The sequence below is a fragment of the Salvelinus namaycush genome, chromosome 34, assembly GCF_016432855.1.
Source record: "Salvelinus namaycush isolate Seneca chromosome 34, SaNama_1.0, whole genome shotgun sequence".
NCBI classification, from domain to species: Eukaryota; Metazoa; Chordata; class Actinopteri; order Salmoniformes; family Salmonidae; genus Salvelinus; species Salvelinus namaycush.
Window position 1 is genome coordinate 8402636 of NC_052340.1, and position 23907 is coordinate 8426542.

The 23907-nt window shown below is 45.8% G+C and overlaps 1 protein-coding gene across 2 annotated transcripts in view; it reads left to right on the forward strand.

Moving 5' to 3' along the window:
* Positions 1-691: 691 nt before the first annotated feature.
* The window catches only part of LOC120028359 (latent-transforming growth factor beta-binding protein 4-like), a 52657-nt gene continuing 29441 nt past the window's right edge, over positions 692-23907 (forward strand). Inside the window, exons 1-5 of one of the 2 annotated variants that reach the window (XM_038973577.1) lie at positions 692-1352; positions 12961-13197; positions 19717-20006; positions 20432-20534; positions 22682-22744. In XM_038973577.1, coding sequence (XP_038829505.1) covers positions 1067-1352; positions 12961-13197; positions 19717-20006; positions 20432-20534; positions 22682-22744 — 979 coding nt within the window. In that variant the 5' untranslated portion in view covers positions 692-1066. The remainder of the gene's footprint in view (positions 1353-12960; positions 13198-19716; positions 20007-20431; positions 20535-22681; positions 22745-23907) is intronic. The other variant, XM_038973578.1, reaches the window with a different exon arrangement.

Genomic DNA, 23907 nt, shown 5'->3' on the forward strand with positions numbered 1-23907 from the left:
TTTTCCCCGAATCGAGTTGGGATGTTTCTGGGGTTTATATGAATGACCATAAAAGGATTTTTTAACATTTGACTCCTATAGTTTTCTCATGTGATGTTTTAGTGAAAGTGATGTGATTTCACCCTAGTGGGCCTACAGGTCCAAGTGCTTACAGCGGTAAGACTGATGTGAGACAGTGCAACGTGGATGCAGCCCGTTTCTTTCCCCTGTTGCTCAGGAATGAGCTGGCTCGGTAAGGCAACAGGTTTAATGCACATTGTGTATGTCACGGAAGAGCCTGTGGGGCTTGTGAAATGACAGCTCTAAAAATGCGTAGAGAAAGGAAAATAACCCCCCCCCCCTTCCCCGCTCCCTTATGAGCAGAACGAGAGAGAGAAAGATGACTTCACCACCACAGTTTACAGCGCCAGCGAGGACCTGAAACTCAAACCTTGCATCACCCACCCAACTCCCTCCTTATGGTCTCTTCCTCAGATGACAGAACGGTCCATGTTATGAAACTAGAAGGGGGAGTGGGGAGTACAAGGAAAAGGTGGGGGGGGGGGAAACAAAACAGATTACGGTTACAGCATAACGGCAGGGTACAGAGAGAGGGTCAGGGGCCGCAGTGAAGAGTTCCCAGTACAGGGGGATGGATTGGATCCCTTATAAACATTGTGTTTGGAGGCTCGCCCAGAGCATTCTCGCTATACTGCTTCCAATTAAGTGGACAGGCACTCTCTCTTAAGAAAGCTTTTTTTTGTTGTAGCACTCACACACACGGATGCTTCCCTCCTCAAAGTTCATAATTTCTTTGGTTGGTGTGTTTAGGGAAAAAAGAAGGGAAGCGTTGGGTCTGTTTTTCTTTTTTTCCTCCTCTCTTCCTTCCCCTCCTCGTCCTGCGCCAGTTGCGAGAGAGTGTGAGAGAGAGAGAGAGAGAGAGTGTGATTGAAAGAAGCGTAAGAGTAAGCGTGGAATTCCCTGGTCTTCCCCTCACATCTCTTCCTGCCGTGCGTGGCAGCTCTTCTCGTGGATCTCTGTGGTGTCTCTTCTCCGTGGGATGCATCGTCAGTAAACGGACGGCACCATGCTCCAGCTCAGACCCAGACTCAGTCTCCTACCGCTGCTCTACCTCTGCTTCGTCTTCTTCCCCCTTCCAGCCAGCAACCAGACCGCCAGCCACCGAGGAGGAACGGCAGCAGGGGCAGGAAGGAGAGGAGCTGAGCGCATCAAGGTGCTCTTCACCCCGACCATCTGCAAGGTGCGCTGCACCCAGGGACGCTGCACCAACTTCTGCGAGCAGGGCAATGTGACCACCCTCTACAACAGTGAACAGGGGGGCCGGGCTGCGCTGGGACCGGGCTTCAGAGTCTGTAAGTTCTCTCACTTGTTATCTCTGTTTACCATCTCTCTCTGTAAGCATGTAGTATACTGTATTCTCTCCTAGCCATAAGTAGCCAGAGGACTCAACCCGGGCTTCATTGAGACCTCCCACTCTGGGGTCCAGACAGACTGACATTACGGGTAAGCCACTGGGAATGATGAGCTGGAGGTGTGGTTGTAGCATCACTGTGATTTTAGGTCAGTGGTGGAGACAGGTTTGGGAGAATGGTAAGGGCTAGACCTTAAATGTGGACAGGTTGGAGGGATGAGAGAGTAGCCCCTTGGCTCTGCTGGCCTCCTTTACAGGTATTCACACCGTCTTGAGAGGCGACCATCCAGACGTGCACATATTTACCCAGGCTCAGAGCACTGCATTGGGACCATGCTTACATGAGATCCACTTCAAATAGTGTGTGCGTGTGCAAGTGTGTGTGAGAGAGAGAGACAGAAAGATTGTCTCCCTTCCAGCACCTTGAGGAATGTATGACCAAACATCAAGGTTCATGTACTCTTTGATGGATCCATTCTACATGCCAGGGAATCTCTATCTCCTCTCAGACTGTGTGTGTGTAATGTGTGAGCTTATGACAGTGAATCATTTGTTCTTTGGATGTTCTTTCTGTCTGTTGCCATATTGATAGTGTTGCCATCTGTATGGGTGAGACCGACAGAGAGCTATCCGCTATCCGGTCTCAGACCATCCATGAAACATTATTATGTGTTTTCTTTCAAGATAATGGTCCATATTTCCATAGAAATGACACTGAACAAAAATATAAACTCAACGTGCAACAATTTCAAAGATTTGACTGAGTTACAGTTCATATATGGAAGTCAGTCAATTTAAATTCATTAGCTCCTAATCTATAGTTTTCACATGACTGGGAATACAGCTATGCATCTGTTGGTCACAGATACCTTCAAAGAAAAGTAGGGGCTTGGATCAGAAAACCAGTCATTATCTGGTGTGACCACCATTTGCCTCATGCCGCGCGACACATCTCTATTGCATAGAGTTGATCAGGCTGTTGATTGTGGCCTGTGGAATCCTTGTGACATGGAGCCGTGCATTGTAATGATGAATGGCACGACAATGGGCCTCAGGATCTTGTCACGGTATCTCTGTGCATTCAAATTTCCATCAGTAAAATGCAGTTGTGTTCATTGTCCGTAGCTTATGCCTGCCCATAGCTGTCCGGGTGGCTCGTCTCAGACGTTCCCGCAGGTGAAGAAGCTGGATGTGGAGGTCCTGGGCTAGCGTGGCTACACTTGGTCTGAGGTTGGGACATACTGCCAAATTCTCTAAAATGACGTTGGAGGCGGCTTATGGTAGAGAAATAAACATTCAATTATCTGGCAACAGCTCTGGTGGAAATTCCTGCAGTCAGCATTCCAATTGCATTCTCCATAAAAATTTGAGACATCTGTGGCCTTGTGTTGTGTGACAAAACTGCACATTTTAGAGTGGCCTTTTATTGTCCCCAGCACCCGTGTAATGATCATGCTGTTTAATCAGCTTCTTGATATGCCACACCTGTCAGGTGGATGGATTATCTTGGCAGAAGAAATGCTCACTAACAGGGATGTAAACTAATTTGTGCACCGAATTTGAGAGAAATTAGCATTTTTTGTGTATGGAAGAATTCTGAGATCTTATTTCAGCTCATGATACATGGGACCAACACTTTACATGTTGTGTTTATATTTTAGTTAATTTCATGTCTGACTTTCCCTTCAAGTCATTTTGACGGAAGTTATTCAAGTGTGGCTCTAGCGACCCACATTGAGACTCTAGGCATGCCAGAGAAGACATAAGGAGAAAAGTTTGAAATGTAGACCAGCTGGATTCAGCTGATTCTCTGTTTGTTATTCCTGAGTGTCAAGAAGATGCACAAGCCAAGTCTCCTACAGTATATCACTGGTCTCAGCATGCAGGTGCACAGAGGAGATATATCATGATGTCTTAAACCACATTTAGGGTTATATTCAATACAGGGTAGTAAATAAAGTGGTATTTTTACCACCCTCCCCCTTCTCTCTCGCTCTCGCTCTCTCTCTCCATCTTTCTTTATCCATCTCTCTCTCTCTCTTCATTTCTCTCTTTCTCTCTCTCTCTCTCTTCATTTCTCTCTCTCTCTCTCTCTCTCTCACCACCCCTCTCTCTCTTCATTTCTCTCTCTCTCTCTTCATTTCTCTCTCTCTCTTCATTTCTCTCTCTCTCTCTCTCTCTCTCTCACCATTACTCTCTCTCTCTTCATTTCTCTCTCTCTCTCTTCATTTCTCTCTCTCTCTCTCTCTCTCTCACCATCCCTCTCTCTCTCTCTCTTCATTTCTCTCTCTCTCCCTCTCTCTCTCACCATCTCTCTCACCCTTACGCCTGTTGTTTCTTCACCCTTCCTCTTGATCTTGTTGCCCTGCTTGTTGTAATCTTGCGGTACTCGTTTCTATAATGCAGTCATTCGGAGTGCGACTTCTTTACACACTCGCTGCCTCCTAGACTGAGACATTAAGGCAGACCGACACAAGACTCCAAATCCGTCCAAGGATTAAGTGGAGATTAGCTGCATTTGTTCAGTAATAAAACTAAACTTCAGTGACCAGACCAACACTGCCTCGTGTCTGGCTAATCAGAGAGATTGTGTGTTTTTGTCTGTGTTTTGATACACCGGCCCAGAGTAATTGTATTTCCTCATAGTTTCTGAACAAGCCTTAGTTTTATGTTCTGAGCCAGAGTGCCTTGACCCTAGACCGGGGGATTTTTAGATGTTTGAGAGTTGAGATGAGAGGAGTTAGTTGCATAATGTTTGGAAATGATGGACGGACGCGACTAGGGCCGTTGCATATGAAGCTAATCACAGCCACGTGTTTCCTGTACTACCATCATGTCCATCAGCGCTGGCTTGTTACCATCATCACATCATTTATATCCAGGCTCCATAACAACCTCTCTGGTTTATAGGGGGTGGTAAATGAATGCACAAGATGTGTTGCAATGTTTAAGACGACTGCCTTGGAGTTGGCTCTTGAATTACCTAGATGATATAATGCAATAAAATGCTACACCCTAATTATTGCCACGAAGAGCCATCTGTTTACTTGTGTAACAAATCAAATTGTATTGGTGTAGACTTTACTGTGAAATGCTTACTTGATATTTATTGGAAAGGATCACCACCTTGCACTTTCCCCACCCTGTGAAGTTAATAATAATGTATTTAATCTGTGGCCTAATAAACTGTTTAAAAGTGCGTGCGTGTGTGCGTGTGTACCGTCAATATGCATGTGTGTGAGCGTATGTAGTGTGTGGGTAGAATCTAGTGGGTGTGCATAGTGCCGGTGCAAGAGTCAGTGCAAAAAATACAATAAATAATAAAGCGGGTCAGTAACCAGGTTAACCTCCAACCTTTTTATGCGAGTAAAGTACATGTCCGATAAAAAATGTCATGACAGGCCTGATGGAAACATAATTTTTTCGGTAAACTTTTCAAATGTTGACAAAACAAAATACGCTAGATGGGATCTTTTTGTGTAGGTAAAATGCATTATGCGAGAAATGTTTGTGGAAATGCTTTTATGTGCATATACTGATATAATAACCATCATATGGAAGTAAACTCGGGAGTCACACGATGACATGTTGTGTGGTCCTCCCACTATGTCAAAGCATGCAGTTTATTAGGCTACAGATTAAATCAATTTATTATTAACTTCACAGTGTGGTGAAAGTGCAAGGTGGTGATCCTTTCCAATAAATATCAAGGGTCTTATTCTGGTGACATGATAATAATGCTTGGCTGCCGTTTGACAAATAAAAATGATCTCGCTCTTTTGTTCGTAGTAATTTCAACATGTAGGTTATACATGCGCTCTAGCCAACAGTGCCCAGATAGCGCTGTTGTCACGCCCTGACCTTAGAGAGCCATTTTATTTCTCTATTTGGTTAGGTCAGGGTGTGATTAGGGTGGGCATTCTATGTTTCCTATTTCATTGTTTTTGGCCGAGTGTGGTTCCCAATCAGAGGCAGCTGTCTATCGTTGTCTCTGATTGGGAATCATACTTAGGTAGCCTTTTTCCCACCTGTGTTTTGTGGGTAGTTATTTTCTGTTTAGTCTCTGTTACCTGACAGAACTGTTCGCTTTCGTTTTGTTACTTTGTTCGAGTGTTTTTTGATAATAATTTATATCATGAACACTTTTCACGCTGCGCTTTGGTCCACTCCTTCCGACGACAGGCGTTACAGCTGTTGGCTAGAGCACGCGTGCCAATTCCAGAGTTGGCACACTCGCTATATAACGCAACATTCTTTGTGAGAAAACCATCAGTAGAGTTGAAAATGCGATGGAAACCCATTTAACTTGTATTTTTATTCGGCACATGGGAATTTAACCGCAAAATGGATTTTTATGTGCACTACGTCATCACGTACAGCCTTTGATCTGCAAAAAGTACATATGATGGAAACATCTCTGGTGGGAATATGTGCATATTGTTTTTATGCAGATTTGAGAATATTAGCATTAAAATCTGTTGCCAATTGGATGGAAACCTAGCTAATGTAAATAGTCCGGGTAGGCATTTGATTAACTGTTCAGCAGTCTTATGGCTTGGGGGTAGAAACTGTTCAGGAGTGTTTTGGTCCCAGACTTGGTGTGCCGGTACAGCTTGCCATGCGGTAGCAGAGAGAATAGTCTATGACTTGTTTGGCTGGAGGCTTTACCAATTTTTAGGGCCTTCCTCTGACACCACCTGGTATAGAGGTCCTGGATGGTAGGGAGTTCGGCCCCGCTGATGTACTGGGCCGTACACACTACCCTCTGTAGCGCCTTGCGGTCAGATGCCGAGCAGCTGCCATACCAAGCGGTGATGCAGCCAGTCAAGATGCTCTCAATGGTGCCGCTGTAGTTCTTTTTGAGGATCTAAGGGCCGATGCTGTCACGAGAATTTTTATCCCAATGTTCTAACTGAACTATTTTATAGCTTTGACCAATTCCCAGAGGTTGTAAGGCTCTGGTTAATGAAGAATTAGACAAAGTCCCAGTCTGCAATAGATCAACACTTTATTCAGAGAGCGCTCTGACCCTCAAATGCAGAGCCAGTCTTTTTATACACATACACACACACAATTTCTTATCATAGGCTACTCCCTGCTTAGACAGGCAGTATTTATCTCACTACCCCCATGCATAGTTATCTCGTCTCACAGTTGCTCCCTGCTTGCATAGCTACAAAAGAATACAATGCCCTAGTTATAATTCTAACCAAGCTACACACATCATCAGATTATATTCTTATGATTCTAACACATTTCACACAGTCATACAGTTTCAGGGTGGAATACTTTAGTCATTATCTTAAACATACAAATTCTTCTATCAGATGCCAAACCTTTTCATCATCCTGAAGGGGAAGAGACATTGTCGTGCCCTCTTCACGACTGTGTTGTTGTGTTTGGGTCATGATAGGTCCTTCGTGAACTTGAAACTCTCGACCTGCTCTACTATAGCTGTGTCGATGTGACTGGGGGCGCGTTCGGTCCCCCCCCTATTTGCTGTAGTCCACGATAAACTCCTTTATCTTGCTGATATTGAGGGAGAGGTTGTTGTCCTAGCACCACCCTGCCAGGCCCTTGACCTCCTCCCTATAGGCTGTCTCATCGTCGTTGGTGATCAGTCAGGCCTACCACCGTTGTGTCGTCGGCAAACTTAATGATAGTGTTGGGAGTCGTGTGTACTGTAGTCATGTTTCTCAATGTAGACCTATGTCTACAGTCAACTTTGAACATTTCATTAATTCATAATAACCCAGACTTGGTAAGCTTTAAAAATCTGCCAAGCCAGTTGTTTGTTTTCCTATGACCTGAGTAATGCCCCATACAGTACCTTGTATAAACAGGCTCAGGGAAAGTCCCCTCCCCTTTTGTCCGCTTAGCATACGTCTGGTTTATAGGCTTGTTCCTAGACCAGGTCATTCAGATGATGTCAGCTCGAACTCAGACTTATGTACAAACAAGCCCCCCCCCCCCCCCCCCCCCCCCCCCCCAAATGCACACAGACCATGTCACTGGCCAGTCACATGTCCGGTGGGGTAGCATGAAACAGACAGACCAGTAACTCAGTAACCAGTGGCTCATTATCCCCTAGCACCATGCATGTTACATTAGACACTACACAGTGCTCAACTGTGTACTAGTGTAAAATATACTTGTTTTGTCTTGCCATACTTACAGTATACAGTGCATTTGGAAAGGTATTCAGACACCTTGCCTTTTTCCACATTTTGTTACGTTACAGACTTATTCTAAAATGGATTAAATCGTTTTTTTCCCTCATCAATCTACACACAATACCCCATAATGACAAACCAAAAAACGTTTTTTATAAATGTTTGCAAATTTATAAAAAGAAACCAACTGAAACATCACATTTACATAAGTATTCAGACCCTTTACTCAGTACTTTGTTGAAGCACCTTTGGCAGCGATTACAGCCTAGAGTCTTCTTGGGTATGACGCTACAAGCTTGGCACACCTGTATTTGGGGAGTTTCTCCATTCTTCTCTGCAGATCCTCTCAAGCTCTGTCAGGTTGGATGGGGAGCGTTGCAGCACGGCTATTTTCGGGTCTCTCCAGAGATGTTAGATCGGGTTCAGGTCTGGGCTCTGGTTGGGCCACTCAAGGACATTCAGAGACTTGTCCCGATGCCACTCCTGTGTTGTCTTGGCTGTGTACTCAGGGTCGTTGTCCTGTTCGAAGGTGAACCTTCGCCCCAGTCTGAGGTCCTGAGCGCTCTTGAGCAGGTTTTCATCAAGGATCTCTCTGTACTTTGCTCCGTTCATCTTTCCCTCAATCCTGACTGTTCTCCCAGTCCCTGTTGCTGAAAAACATCCCCACAGCATGATGCTGCCACCACCATGCTTCACAGTAGGGATGGTGCCAGGTTTCCTCCAGACGTGACACTTGGCCAAAGAGTTCAATCTTGGTAACATCAGACCAGAGAATCTTGTTTCTCATGGTCAGAGTCCTTGGCAAACTCCAAGCGGGCTGTCATGCATTTTACAGCTTCCGTCTGGCCACTCTACCATAAAGGCCTGATTGGTGGAGTGCTACAGAGATGGTTGTCCTTCTGGAAGGTTCTCCCATCTCCACAGACGAACTCTGGAGCTCTTTCAGAGTGATCATCAGGTTTTTGGTCACCTCCCTGACCAAGGCCCTTCTCCCCCGATTGTTCAGTTTGGCCGGGCGGCCAGCTCTAGGAAGAGTCTTAGTGGTTCCAAACTTCTTCCATTTAAGAATGATGTAGGCCACTGTGTTCTTTCGGACCTTCAATGCTGCAATGTTTTGGTACCCTTCGCCAGATCTGGGGCTAATGTTGTCTCTGAGCTCTACAGACAATTCCTTCGAACTCATGGCTTGGTTTTTGCTCTGACATGCACTGTCAACTGTGGGATCTTATATAGACAGGTGTGTGTCTTTCCAAATCATGTCCAATCAATTGAATTTACCACAGGTGGACTCCAATCAAGTTGTAGAAACATCTCAAGGAAGATCAATGGAAACAGGAGGCACCTGAGCTAAATTTCGCGACTCATAGCGAAGGGTCTGAATACTTATGTAAATAAGGTATTTCTGTTCTTCTAAAAAACTGTTTTTGCTTTGTCGTTATTGTGTGTAGATTGATGATGGGAAAAAAGTAATTTAATCAATTTTACAATAAGGCTGTAATGTAACAAAATGTTGGAAAAGTCAAGGGGTCTGAATACTTTCCGAATACACTGCAGTGTCACTCTCTGGTCCTATTTTCTACGACCCAGTCGATGCCCTCTGGCATGGACTTGTGAAAAATGTCTGTCAGGCAGATGTGGTCAACAGAGCCCAGAATATCTCTGTAAATATCTCAGAGCATATTTGACCGTTCAAAGAGAGACCTAACTTTCCAACTATTCAAAGCGAGGAGGTGCTATGGCAGTGTTGATCTGGGATGGTTTGGATAACTGCCATTATGATTAGTTTTATTGCTGCAGTTGAACCTCATGCTGATTGCTAGTGTAACAGTGTTGCTTTCGTCTCTCTCCTCGCCCCTACCTGGGCTCGAACCAGGGACCCTCTGCACACATCAACAACTGCCTCCCACGAAGCATCATTACCCATCGCTCCACAAAAGCCGCAAAATCAGCTACTTCAAGGTCTCAGAGCGAGTGACTTCACTGATTGAAACATTATTAGCGCGCACCCCGCTAACTAGCTAGCCATTTCACAACGGTTACACTCACCCCCCTTTTGACCTCCTCCTTTTCCGCAGCAACCAGTAATCCGGGTCAACAGCATCAATGTAACCGTGTTGCTTCCGTCCCTCTCCTCGCCCCTACCTGAGCTCAAACCATGGACCCTCTGCACACATCAACACCCTCGAAGCATCGTTACCCATCGCTCCACAAAAGCCGCGGCTGTTGCAGAGCAAGGGGAACAACTACTTCAAGGTCTCAGAGCGAGTGACGTCACCGATTGAAACGCTATTAGCGTGCACTCCGCTAACTAGCTAGCCATTTCACACCGGTTACACTAGCTGCACTGAGGCAAACTAGATGAAACACTACAGTGAGTCTATTTGCAAGTAAGCATTTCATTGTACCGTGTACACTATGCTGTATCCTGTGCATATGATAAATCAGCTTTGATTTCATTTGATTCCAAATGCCAGCTGCTTTATTTGAATCAAGTTGCATTCCTGGTATTAATAAAGCTTTCTGCTGTATTAATATCCTTCTCACCCATATTGAGGAGGGTTGTCTTGCTAAAGGTACAGGCCGGGGGTGCATGAGGACATCATGGGTTAAGCATCTCTGTGCAAGCTGTGGAAACTATGGCCAGCTGAACCTTCCTTCTCCTGCATGCAAAGAGGGAGCCCAAATGGCATGTGTCTTTGATTTGCCTCAAAACATTTCCCTGTACACACACACACACACACACTTTTTGATTATTTCCAGGGAGGGCTAATGCTGTCAACCTTGAAGTACATACACACACACACGCCCAGAATGTTTGAGTGATGACACCCATTTTTAAACCACCCTTTCGAGTGAAATCCTCTAAGGCCTAGCTGCAAAGCCTGGGGACACAGGAAGTGATGTCAGGGGGGTCCACTGGTGTCCCTCCATCATTTAGACAGGTATTGTGCCACTAAACACCAATAAAACAGCTTCTGGTGAAAACCAAAACTCTACATGGTGTGATGACCTGTTGTTCCATACTTGCCTGAGAGATGTACTCCATTACCTGGATATGAGTGCAGTGAAAGACATGGGGAACTTCTCTGAGAAGAGAGGGCTAACGTTGTGTGTCTCATGGAGGGCCTGAGGAGAACTGAGCAGCTGCTCAGTGCCTCTCAACAGCTCAGCTGACATCACTGTTTTTCATGGGAGGCACCTGCACCCTTGCCTGGCTACCCATCCACATCGCTCGGGCCAAACGCCACGCCCACTAACGTTTCTTCTCCACGATGAATCTGGTTTGCTTCCTCCCCGACGACTTCTCGAATGCGAACACATTCAAACCGTTCTGATTGGTCCCAGAAACCGATGGGTTGGACCAGAGCTGGTCTACATGAATCAGCACAAACGACTTCTGGGATGGTAGGTTCAGACTCATGTATGGAGCGATTGATAGAGCAGCCAAATTAAATTCAGGATGAGTCGTCAGGCAACTTTCTCTCCCTCTCTCTGTCTTTCTGCCTCTCTTTTCCCATTCTGTCCCTCTCTCTGTCTCTCTCCCTCTTTTTCTCTCTCTCTCTACCTAATTTCCCCTCTCCCTGTGTAAACTGGTGTGGATGGATCCGTTGCATCTGGAGGGACACACACGTCCGACTCGGAGCAAACAATTAGGTCACCTTCTCAGTTTGCACACTGTACATGACCTCATCACCACGGCTACGCCACAGCGGGGAGTACACACACTGATACACTGCATATGTTCCACACATGATTTCTCCACCGGAAACCTACTCCACACAGCGGAACGCTGCTGCTCTAACCCCGGGGGCCGGACACAGGTTCTCTGCGATAGGAACCTAGAAAACTCCGAAGCCACTGTACTGTAAATTCCTCTTGTAAAAGGCTTTTTCCTGACAAAACCACCAACCTTTTTCCTGTTCCTCACCGTGGCCTCTGGAACAATGGGCGAGAGCATGCCAGAAACTGAGAAAAGAGACCTGTACGGTAGTTACCCCGACGCTGACACGCTCACTGGAGCCCAGAGGACTTCGTATTCAGACGGAAAATCAATTCTGTGCCCCCCCTAGGGAAAGGAAGAACACTAAAAATGATGGATCAGTGTGTACTTTGGACAGCCTTCAGCTGCCGTCGTCTTTCCAAGTTCCGGGAAGGCTCGGGGAAAGGTGAAGGCCTATAATCAGTGTGACTGTCGGGACCTCGTACAGATCAATAGTTGTGTTTTACAGTATCCTCTCCAAACCACTCTGATGAGAGGAAACAGGTTCAGCTGAACCCTCTTACTTGATTGCAGGATCATTTGAGTGGTAAAATTACCACAGAACACAAACGCAAAGAGTGTTTAAGAGAGAGCAAGTTTATATTCTACCTAATTAAAATATGGATAGAAAGTCACACAAGCAAGTCCATCAGTACATCCATATTTTTCTCTCTCTCTCTCTCTCTCTCTCTCTCTCTCTCTCTCTCTCTCTCTCTCTCTCTCTCTCTCTCTCTCTCTCTCTCTCTCTCTCTCTCTCTCTCTCTCTCTCTCTCTCTCTCTCTCTCTCTCTCTCTCTCTCTCTCTCTCTCTCTCTCTCTCTCTCTCTCTCTCTCTCTCTCTCTCTCTCTCTCTCTCTCTCTCTCTCTCTCTCTCTCTCTCTCTCTCTCTCTCTCTCTCTCTCTCTCTCTCTCTCTCTCTCTCTCTCTCTCTCTCTCTCTCTCTCTCTCTCTCTCTCTCTCTCTGCCTAGCTGCAGTGCTGTTGTAAAGTAATTTCCATGGACTTGGGCATGGGCCAGGGCCAAGCTTTCCAATGTTATTATTATTATGAGCATTAATACAACACAGCCATGTGATATGGAAAGCATGTGCTGGTGGGCATAATAAGCAGAGACATGGTTTTCGTCAGAGTGCTGCTTGTTTTCCATTCATTGTGGTAAAAAAGGGGGACACAATGTAAAGATTGTATTTGTGTGCTCTGTAACCAATCAGTGTTGTTTTGAATGGCATTGTTTACAGTGTGCCCAAACGGTCTATCAATTATCTCTGTCACAAGGACATGTGTTGGAGGTTTTCCCTTGTTGTCTTGGTTGGCTAGGTAGGCGTAAAATTGTTTGACTCTGCCCTTGGTTTTGTAGTCGGATTGTATCTGAATTGTGAGTTTGTGTTGTTACATTTGAACCGCAACAGGGAGGAACTCTTGGCCCTAATTGTACCTGAACCATAGAAATCACTACAGGACATAAAACAAGAGGGTTATAGTTTCTCTAAGCTCCAGAGTTCTATTTCAGTTGTTGATGTCTTGGACTCCGTGTTTCTCCCTCAATCTGGTCACAGTTAACAGAGCCATTCTGTTTGTCTCTCCCCCTCCCTCCCTCCCTCCTCTGTTTCTCCTCTAGTCCTGTGCCCCATGTTGTGTCAAAATGGAGGGGTCTGCATCCAGAAGGACCGCTGCCTCTGCCCGCCAACCTTCACCGGCAAGTTCTGCCACATCCCCGTGGCCACGCCCTCCACCAATGACATTGAGAAGCCTCCGCGCATCCCCTCGGTGCTGGCCAGTCAGCAGCTGCTGACCCAGTCGGAGTACATTCTCCCCCTGCAGAGCCAGCAGCAGAGCCACAGTCAGCCCAGCGGTGGTAAGTGTGACAAGGCCAGCCTCATTTGTGGCAGCGGTGGGATCTGAATGGTGATGAATGAAACACAAGTTGCTCTTAAATTAATACATTAGACACAAATCTTTAAAGCAGAGACCAATGTCTCTAGTGAAGGATCCTCTCCTTGACAGTAAGACTGGGATTCATATAAAATAGAAGAAGGAAGAGCTCTTGAATGAGCACAACAACAGCTAATTCTCTGCATATTGAGGTGTGATTCTGACATGTTGATCAAATACATTTGACAATCATAGCTAACAGCATTTTTTCACATTTTCAAATGAACCATCATTAATTGCCTAATAATGCATTAAAAAATGATGCTTTCGTCTGACATTAGTCATCTGTGGTTTGGCTTTGAATGTGCAAAAATTATCAACTAAGGTTCACACGTCACACAGTTACACACGTCTTTCCTGTAGATGAATTACATTCAAACTGCACCGTGTGTGCTGAGCTAAAGATGACAGTTATACATGACTGTTTTCCCTTGGCCAGGACTCAAATTGTACCTCTCAGTGCCAATAGGTAATAAGCCTAGAAACACGGACAGGAATTCCTCTAGGTCTCTGAGACAATCACAAATTTCCCATTGTTTTAACATCATTACAATGCGTATGAGAACACTCCGATTCAGCTACTTACGAATACTCTCACTGTCTTGCCAAATGTGAATTTTGGATGTTATGACAGCCAGATGTTTCTGACCAAATTGTATCAGTTGACATACACTCTCAGATGGTGAAGTATATTTGTACAACATGAAGAAAAGGCAAACACTGACGTTTCCCTGCATGGCGGTATTGAGACCCTGGAAAATGTACGTCATCATATTCGCCAATCACTACTAACTACGCAGTCGGTGAACTCTGAAGCTTTAGCAGTTACCCTGCAGTTAGATGACACTTGTTTTAGGATGCAATATGGTTGGCAATCTTCTGCTGCCTTTAAAGATGTTATCATAAAAATGCAACTCTGAGTGCATGTGTATTTGTCCATGCTCTATAAAGCCCTACGACATCAGTGTGGCTTGTGATCGCTCCGAGGGGGGGGGAGGGGGGGGGGTTGGTGAAACACAACCAAAAGTTTATGACAGTGAAACCTAAACAATATGCTAAACTCATACTAACAAAAGAAATGTCGGGCTCAATTATGTTGACGAGCTGCTTCCAAAAGTCCACGCTCTGTTCCAGGGCTGGGAGAGTGTTTGGGAGTGGAGATCTGAGTGCTTACGCAACCTCACTGAGGAGACCTACGTTGATAGAGGGGTCTTAGACTTAGCTGGCCTGCCAATAGAGTACCACAGTATGAGTCATAATACCCATAAAGCCTAGCGGTCAAACAAGGAAATGGTTCCAATCATTTTTCCACCATTCATTTTTCCCATAGGGGATTTTAGAAACACTTAAAATAAGGGCTCTGTTTCGTGTATGCTTACCCTGGCGTGATGTTTTAATAACAGTGTAAATCTCTCTAGGACAAGGTGACTTTTATCAATATATTCGCCTGTATCTACTCCCCAAAAATGAAATGCTAATTAGCTGCTAATGTGACTATCATAAAGAACTACAAATGCCATGATTATATGGACGAGACTGCCGAATCGAGGCAAAGGTAAGAATCTCTGGATTAACTATCTAATGCTAGCTACATTTAGTAATGAATAAATTGGCAACATTTCTTTAAATTGAGAATTCTGTGAACTGTCTTGTGCAAGTTTTAAATTGACACAATATCTGTCAGCTAGAGGATCAGGTTTGAAGGTAAGACCCAGGTGCAGACAGTGTCGAAGTAACACAAGTTTATTAAATCGAACACGGACAGGCAAAGGTACAGGACGGCAGGCAGGCTCAGGTCAGGCAGAGGTCGGTAATCCAGAGTAGTGGTGCAAACAAAACGAAATGAACAAAACGAACTGGCAACAGATAAACAGAGAACACAGGTATAAATATACAGGGGATAATGGGGAAGATGGGTGAGACCTGGAGGGCGGTGGAGACAATTACAAAGACAGGTGAAACAGATCAGAACACAGCAGGGGCGTTGGTAAGGCCAAATGGCATGACCAAATACTCGTAGTGATCGCAGGCCATGTTGAAGGCGGTCTTCCACTTGTCCCCTTCCCGTATCCGCACCAGGTGGTAGGTGTTACGTAGATCCAGCTTGGAAAACACGGTGGCCCCCTGGAGCGGCTCGAATGCCGAGGAGATGAGGGGTAGCGGTTCTTCACCGTTATGTCATTGAGACCCCGGTAGTCGATGCACAGGCGCATCGTCCTTCTTCTCCACAAAGAAGAACCCTGCGCCAGCGGGAGAAGAAGAAGGTCGGATGAATCCTACAGCTAGGGAGTCCCCAATGTAGGTTTCCATCGCCTTGGTCTCTGATCCCGACAGAGAGTACAGTCATCCCCGGGGCGGAGTCATGCTAGGGTGAAGGTCAATCCCGCAGTCATAAGGTCGGTGCGGCGGAAGCGAAGTGGCCCGGGCCTTGTTGAACACCTCCCGGAGGTCCTGATACTCCGCGGGAATGGCGGAGAGGTCCGTAGCGACTTCCGAGCCCTCAGGAAGACATCCCGGGGCAGGTTGTGCTAACTTCAGGCAATGGGCGTGGCAGAACGGGCTCCAGCCCATGATGGCACCAGTAGACCAGTTAATGAGGGGATTGTGTCGCTGGAGCCAGGAGAATCCCAATACCACGGGAGTCTGAGGAGACTTAACGAGCAGGAACTGGATAGCCTCGCTGTGGTTCCCTGCCACACGTAAGTTGTATGGAGTGGTGTTGTGGGTGACCCGGGCTATAGAGCGCCTGTCCAGTGCTCTAACGTCCATGGGAATGGAAAGGGGCTGAGTGGGGATGCCCAGCTTGGAAGCCAGCGTAGAGTCCAAAAAGCTCTCATCGGCCCCAGAGTTGATGGGGACCCGGAGCGATCTCGACTGGTTCCCCCACAGCAAAATCGCATGAAAAGGGTTGCGAATAAGGGAAGAAGAAAAGTTCCCCATATGTCCCACCAGAGTACTCGCTCCTGCCAGTGAGCCTGGTTTTAGTGGACAGGTTGACTCAAATGATGACTCTTGGTTTTGAGCCTGTATAGCCGTTCAGCTGGAGACAACCCAGCTCTGCCTTGTTGCATAGGCTCGGGAAGAGGTGAATCGGCAGTCTTTGGCGACTCTCGGGGGAACTTGGGTAGCCTCGGGTTCTCTCGGCAACGGGGCCGTTGGGGACTTTCCGAGATGCCTCGTAGGCGAGGTGGAATTCTTGGACGGTGCAATCGAATCTCCTCTCCCTCCTTCGTTCCCGTAGTCGCCCATCAAGCCTGATGGTCAAGGCGATGAGGGAATCGCAATCCGTCTGTAGTTCCCAGGCTGCAAGCTCGTCCTTCAATTCTTCCGATACTCTGTGCAGGAACATGTCGAACAGCGCTTCCGTGTTCCAGGCACTTTCCGCTGCCAACGTGCGGAAATCCACCGCATAATCTGCAACACCTCAGGATTCCTGCCGAAGCTGGAGTTCTTCCGGGCAGCCTGTCTTCCGGAACATGGGGCATCAAAAACCTTCTTGACCTCCACCACAAACTCCTCCAGACTGAAGCATATGGCCGGCTGTTGTTCCCATACTGCCGTAGCTCAGGCAAGAGCCCTCCCGGACATCAGCGTGATGAGGTTCGCTATCTTAGAGCGGTCCGAGGGGAAGGAGGAGCGCTGAAGCTCGATGATGAGTGCACACTGAGCGAGAAACGTCCGACAGGTGCCCGGCTCTCCATCGAAGCGTTCCGGGGGAGGTAAGCGAGGTTCCCGGGAAACCAGGGATGACCGGTGAGGCGGCGCTGCTGACAGCTGGGCTACTGAGAAGATGTGAGATTACCATCGTGGTAGGCTGTCTCCCAGACAGCCCGCGGAATTGCCCCAGCAATGATTTCAACGTTTGATCATGGCGTTCGGCAAAGGTCTGGACCCCTTCCACAAGGCCACAAAGCAACTCCTCATGCCTAGCAATGGTGGCTCCTTGGGAGGAGATGGCGTTGCGAAGCTGGTCCAAGTCTGCTGGGTAAGTCATGGCCAGTTTGTACTATCACGTTTGAAGGTAAGACCCAGGTGTAGACAGTGTCGAAGTAACAAAAGTTTATTAAATCGAACACGGGCAGGCACAGGACGGCAGGCAGGCTCAGGGTCAGGTCAGGCAAAGGTCGGTAATCCAGAGTAGTGGGGCAAAGGTACAGAACGACAGGCAGGCTCATGGTCAGGGCAGGCAGAAAGGTCAAAACCGGGAAAACTAGAAAACCAGGAACTATAGACAAGACAATAGCAAGGGGAAAACCGCTGGTAGGTTTGATGAACAAAACGAACTGGCAACAGACAAACAGAGAACACAGGTATAAATACACAGGGGATAATGGGGAAGATGGGCGCCACCGGGAGGAAGGTGGAGACTATCACAAAGACAGGTGAAACAGATCAGGGTGTGACATAGAGATGATGTGCAGGAGCTTGCAGGGATATGTAATCTTTCCTGATGTCTACTTTGATGCTAATTAGCAGTTTCGAATCTGAGAGTAAATAGAGATGAATATATTGATAAAAATTGCCTTGTCTTTCTGAGAGAGATTTACACAGTTATCAAAACGTCACGCCAGGGTAAGCCTACACAAAACACAGCCCTTATGTTTCTAAAATTCCCCATGGGAAAAATTTCCCTGTTTGACCGCAAGGTTTTATGGGTATTACGACACCTCCACTGTGGGGCTCTATTCTGTAGTGTTTATCATAAAACATCGTTGTCCATGCACATCTCACAAATCCACTTGTATCAGAAATATACTGTACCTCTTTCTAATGGCAAGTGTGCTACACTGATATTTTTCTAGCGCAGCCAGGACTCTTACACTCTATTTCCTTGGCAACTTGTGATGCAATTTAGCATCACAACCGCAGTTTGACATCCATCAATTGTACCACCCCTAAGGGCTATTCAGCCTGTGGTGAACGTTTCCTCTCTTCGCTTGAGGTGGAGTGTATTTAGGAGGGCTGATGCCTGCTCTGTTTTCATCTCCTTGTGACTAAACGGCAAACTTTTCATGCGTGTACCTTGTGAGGTCACCTGTATTCTTTAGCGTGCTAAACAAAGGACACCTCTGTTATGCTGTCAGGACAAGCTGTGAGGACGAGGTCGGCCATTACTGCAATACTGGGCTGTATGTCACGGCCAGACAGTGTGAAATAGTGAATTGGCAATTAAAAACATCTGGTCACAACTCAAGTGGGGTGTAGACCATCAGCGAGTAAATTCCAAATGATCTCAGAGTTAGTCTATGAACAGTTATGGGAAATCCTGCAGGGGTGAGACAGTGGGATTGCTTGTTAACCACAGAGAGTGAACACCTGAGACATGTTTGGTTCCAAAACATTGTCTCTGATATGGTGCCATTGTCTCCGCTTTTTATAATTGATGCAGCCGTGTTGTGGAGTTCAGCAAGTGAGCCTTGTAAAATCCATAGCACGATCATAGAACAAAAGACCCATTTGCACTCTCATTGTTTTGGGGCAAATGTAAAAAAAACTTTCCAAACTGCATCTGTAAATGAAACATTATGTTGGCTGCATATCTCCAGGGCCCCCGTGTAAACAGTTGCGTAAAGCCCTGAATAGTAAACCAGGTCCTATGGGTCTGATATTACGGATAGCTAGGAGGTGAAGAGTCCAAGGTCCTGGGTCTTGATTTTAATGAGCCTTGTTTTTCGCATTCTCATTTTTTCAACCTAGAACAAACTGTACACAACTCTTCCTTTAGTACAAACAGATCTGGGACATTCAGTCACCCAGAGTTAACTCATTATCTCCTTGCCTTTTTAGTCTGTAAATAAAGCCCAAGAAAAGGTTGAGATATGAGTCAGGGTCTGGCCTTCCGCTCAGTCTGGGACTCTTGGCAGTGTAGTGGCTTCACCGTGGGGGAAACGTTGTGCCAACGTTTCCACTCCAGTCTTTAAACGATGAGAGGCTGCCATCATGACTCACAGCAATAGCATGTTTTAGGAGAACAACCACTCAATTTTCAGACATACAGGGGGGTGGATACCGCACACACACCCTCCTTTGATTCTTAAGATCTGCTATAGTAACAGGGCTTCACACTCGCTTCCTAACAAATGGACTGGCTAAAGACCGCCATTCAAAATGTAACTTTGAATTGAAACCACATCAAAGACTTTGTATCACGCACCAAAGGCACCTCACATACAGTACATGGCAGCTCACTCCCATTCATATCCACTTCCTTAGTTAGCCGTCAGCACAAAAATGCAAAGTCAACCATTCAGCTGTTGGCAAATGGGAACCACCAGGACAGAGTTCAAGTGAGAGGTCTGTCATAGGATGACCTCTGACCCCTGGAGGCACAACGGGTCAGGTCAGGCTCTGTGCAGAGACTGTATGGAGTCAGCAGTGTTTGCTAATGCTAACCCCCACTAGCTAACCCCTAAACCCCATTCCCGTCTCTCCCTCCCCCCAGCGTCTGGCTTATCCATGGTCAAGGTGCGGGTGCAGCACCCCCCAGAGGCAAGCGTGAAGATCCACCAGGTGCTGAAGGTGGGGTATGGGCCAGGCACAGTTAGGGAGCAGTCGGAGATGGTCACCTGGTCAGCAGGCCTCTCGGGGGCCAGGACCAGTGTTCTGCCAGGGGAGAGGGCCGAAGCCCCACCACCCAAACCCAGAGTCCAGGCCCAGACCCTCCACGGTGACTCCACCTACACAGAATCCTCCGGGTTCAAGTACTGCTTCAGGGAGGTCCGCAACGGCCAGGTGAGACTTCTCAAAATTACTTCTACTATTGATTCCTACAGATAACTGCCAAAATAAATGAAACACTTGAGTAAATGAGGGATACAAAGTATATTGGAAGCAGGTGCTTCCACACAGGTGTGGAATTAACATCCCATCGTGCTTAGGGTCGTGTATAAAAATGCTGAGCAGGCCCAGTTGCCCATTATTTTGGCTACCATGGCTAGAAGGTGCATTGAAGCTGTTCTGGTGCCTCGTGGTGGCCCAACACCCTATTAAGACACTTTATGTTGGTGTTTCCTTTATTTTGGCAGTTACCTGTAAATATGTAATATGCATTAAATGATGTAGCTAAGTCTTAAGCAAGCCAATAGAAATAGGTGACATTTCTCATTGTGGTTGTGCCAGTTTAAATCCAATGCTCTTCCTCCTCCTATACCCCTCAGTGCAGCTCACCTCTCCCAGGACTCAGGAGTCAGGACACCTGCTGCCGAGGGATTGGACTGGCCTGGGGCATCAACGAGTGTGTCCTATGTCCCCCTAACACAGGTAAAATCCCCCCCTCTGGTAGTCACCGACCTGACTTCTACAGTGTGCCCTGTCCCAGTTCTCCTTTAAAGTGAAGCTTGGCCTTTTGTCCGTATCTCTCTTTTCTTTTTTTACAAGGTTTTTGAATTGAACCTTTATTTAACTAGGCAAGTACACTTGTTCTCTCCTTTCAGTTTTTCTATCACAAAACGGGTTAATCCATTTTATCCCCCCACCTTCTGTCCCCTTTGTGTACCTACCCCTCCTCTCATCTCAAAACCAATCATTGTATACCAGAAACAAATGGGGAGGTCACTGCTGATTAGTAATCCCAGGTGCAACAATCAACAAATAGTAACACTTGTTGTACACTATGATCATATGCACTTTGTTTTTTGTTTATGTATACATGTGTAGATTAAGTAATGTATTGTAGATGACAGCTATGCCATGTTTGACTATGATTGTTTTTAGGGTCTCAAAACTTAATTTGAGTGGTCCATAATACATTTTTTGTATTATTGTGTGACACTTAAATAAAAATGTTAAACGGTAGGTCCCATGCTACAGTATAGTGGCTAGCCTAACAGCTTGTTCTTGTTAATCTCCTCTTCACTACCTTATTGACATTGACTTTGGTTTTTCGAAAGACAGGAGTGCTTCAGATTGGAGTGGAATTCCTTTTAGAAACCTTAAACCAGATGGCCTTGCTCTGTTGTCTGAAATTAAATAAGAACTTACGTATTACAGTATCAAATTATTAACTAGTTATAAACAGTACATACAGTTGTTGACATGTTTTACTCCAGACCTGACTAACCTGAATGGAATGTACTTTTCCCTTGGCCATATTTGTCATTAAGTTGGCTTTGCCCTCTCCCCTCCTAGACCATATCAACATCATGTCAAAAAGTAGTGAGCTAATGTTCTGTTTTCAACTTCTTTCATCACCACTATTCATTTGAACAGGAATCCAGACAGTCCTGAGAATGTTTTAGGTAACTCTCCTCAGCCATCCCGGTAAAAGAAAAATGACTTGTTTTAGATAGCAATGCCCAGAAATCAACATGGTCTTGTTTGTATCTGTTCCTGTTAACTAACAGGGAATTCATACTATTCCACATTATTATTGCTGTTATCAGTAATGGACATATTATGTAACAGATTGACTCCACGCTTAGCCAGAGCCCGTAAGAAATACAGAACATTATGTCGCCTGCTCTGTAGGGTCACTGATGAATACAAACACATGGAAGTAAATCACCAAACAAGGCATTTTTTCTTTCTGTTCGACAACCTGGAAGATATGCATGGTTTTCCTCATTTTGATTTAGACTACGAATGAAACCTCCTCAATTGCAATTTCTCCCTCCGTGCAAACAATTCTCCAAACATTACCATAAATAAATGGTTAATACCGAACAATAGAGGCCTTGTCCAAAACTCTGGCCTGGGATCACAGTCATTTGAAACACTAAGTACTTTCTCCTTTCCATTTCCTTTGAGGAATGTCCTTTGAATCTTTACTCTGCAACCTCAAGTTACTTCACAACTTCCCACTTGTCTCCCAAGACTGCAAAAGTCCTCCAAATAGAGCTTTGTTTGATGTGAGAGGAGAGACAGCTGGGAGGGAGATTGTTAGCAGACAGGTGACCAATATTGTGTGATTTAGGCTGCCAACAGTCCAGCAAACAATTGGGAGTAACATAGCTCGCTGGAGATGGGGTTGATAGCCAATGTTAGATGAGAGTGTATTTTCCACTCTAGACTCACGGTGAGTCATCACGCTCGTATGGTTAAAAAAACGTTATTTGCTTTGCTTGATTTAGTTGACCCAGAGCGCTCCGGTGTATCCCATGGCTCCTGTACGCTTGGCTCTCTCTCTGTGGCGCTACATGCTGCTCGTCTTCCATGGTGGGATCAGGAACTGTACAGTACACACAGATTGACCACTAAAAGTATCTGAAATCTCATCCAGGCTCTGCAGGAGAAAGACAGTCTAGAAAAGATTGACCCAGTGAATTTTGAGCCATCACTCTGGTTGTACTGTAGACACAGCTATTGGCACTACATGACTAGGTATCCCCTTTCCCTTTACAACATTAGGGCTCACACAGGGTCTCCCAAGTATTGCTATTTAAACATCATTATGTGAATTGCCATTTCAGGAAACGGAGTCGATGGGAGCTGTCCGGCTGGATTTGAGAGGATCAACGGCACCCAGTGTGTTGGTGAGTACCATCAGTCCCTCTGAGTACACCTGACTATACCACTTACTGTAGAATGATGGTGGTCTTCTACAATCTTAGAAAAAAGGGCTCCAAAAGGGTTTTTCTACTGTCCCCATACCTTTTTGTTTCCAGGTGGAACTATTTTGGGTTCCATGTAGAACCCTCTGTGGAAAGGGTTCTAAATGGAACTCGAAATGGTTCTACCTGGAAACAAAAAGGTTATAACTCGAACCAAAAAGGGTTCTTCAAAGGGTTTTCCTATGGGGACAGCCAAAGAACACTTTTTGGAACAGGAGAACTGACAGGAAGAGATGTGTGTTGAAATTATATTTGACAGTATTTATTTTTAAACAAATACCAGGTGAAATAGGGGTGGAAAAGAGAAGCATTGCAATGGTCTATCTTCATAATATGACCTCTCTCATTTTCATTTGATGTTTTGAGTGTAACAATGTATGATATCACTTCATCGAGTCAGCAGCTGTCTCCTTAGCTTGTCACACTGTATTCCATATAGGCTCAGCTCAAACACACACATAGAAAAGCTCTTTGAAGCAGCTCGTTATTCAACCCAGTCTTGTCACTTGGCCCAGAGATCTACTGTCGAACGCTGAAGAGTCTGAGGTGATAAGCTTTGAAACCACGAGCCATGCCTTGATTATCTGCCACTATGGAATGGCTGCTTCATCTGTCTCTGTAGAGCCTAATAAGATATGAGAGGGAACGGAGAAAACAGAGCACAAGTCTCCGCTGATGGTAACATGCAAATGCTATCATGCTGGCTATGAATCACTCAGGCTCGTCCAAACACATGGGATAGCGCTCAGATGGGGACATACCAATGTGGTTGTGGTCATTCATGGTGAATCTGCTATTGATCTGAGAGGTGCACATACCCAAGGGCAGGCCACAGTGACACCATGCCACTCATCCGTATGATGACATGCATGTAGTTTAAGTTGATAAATTACATATTGCAAAAACATCACCTGCGATTCTTCAGAATAGCATTTGAGGCCCCTGGTATTATATTGTACATGCACATTAGTTAGCAGCTGATATAAATGGAGTGAAAAAAAACTACATTGATCTGTAAGTTAAATTCAAGAACTTAAAGGAGCATACTGTATTCACCTCACTAACATGCCTCAATGGATACTCAA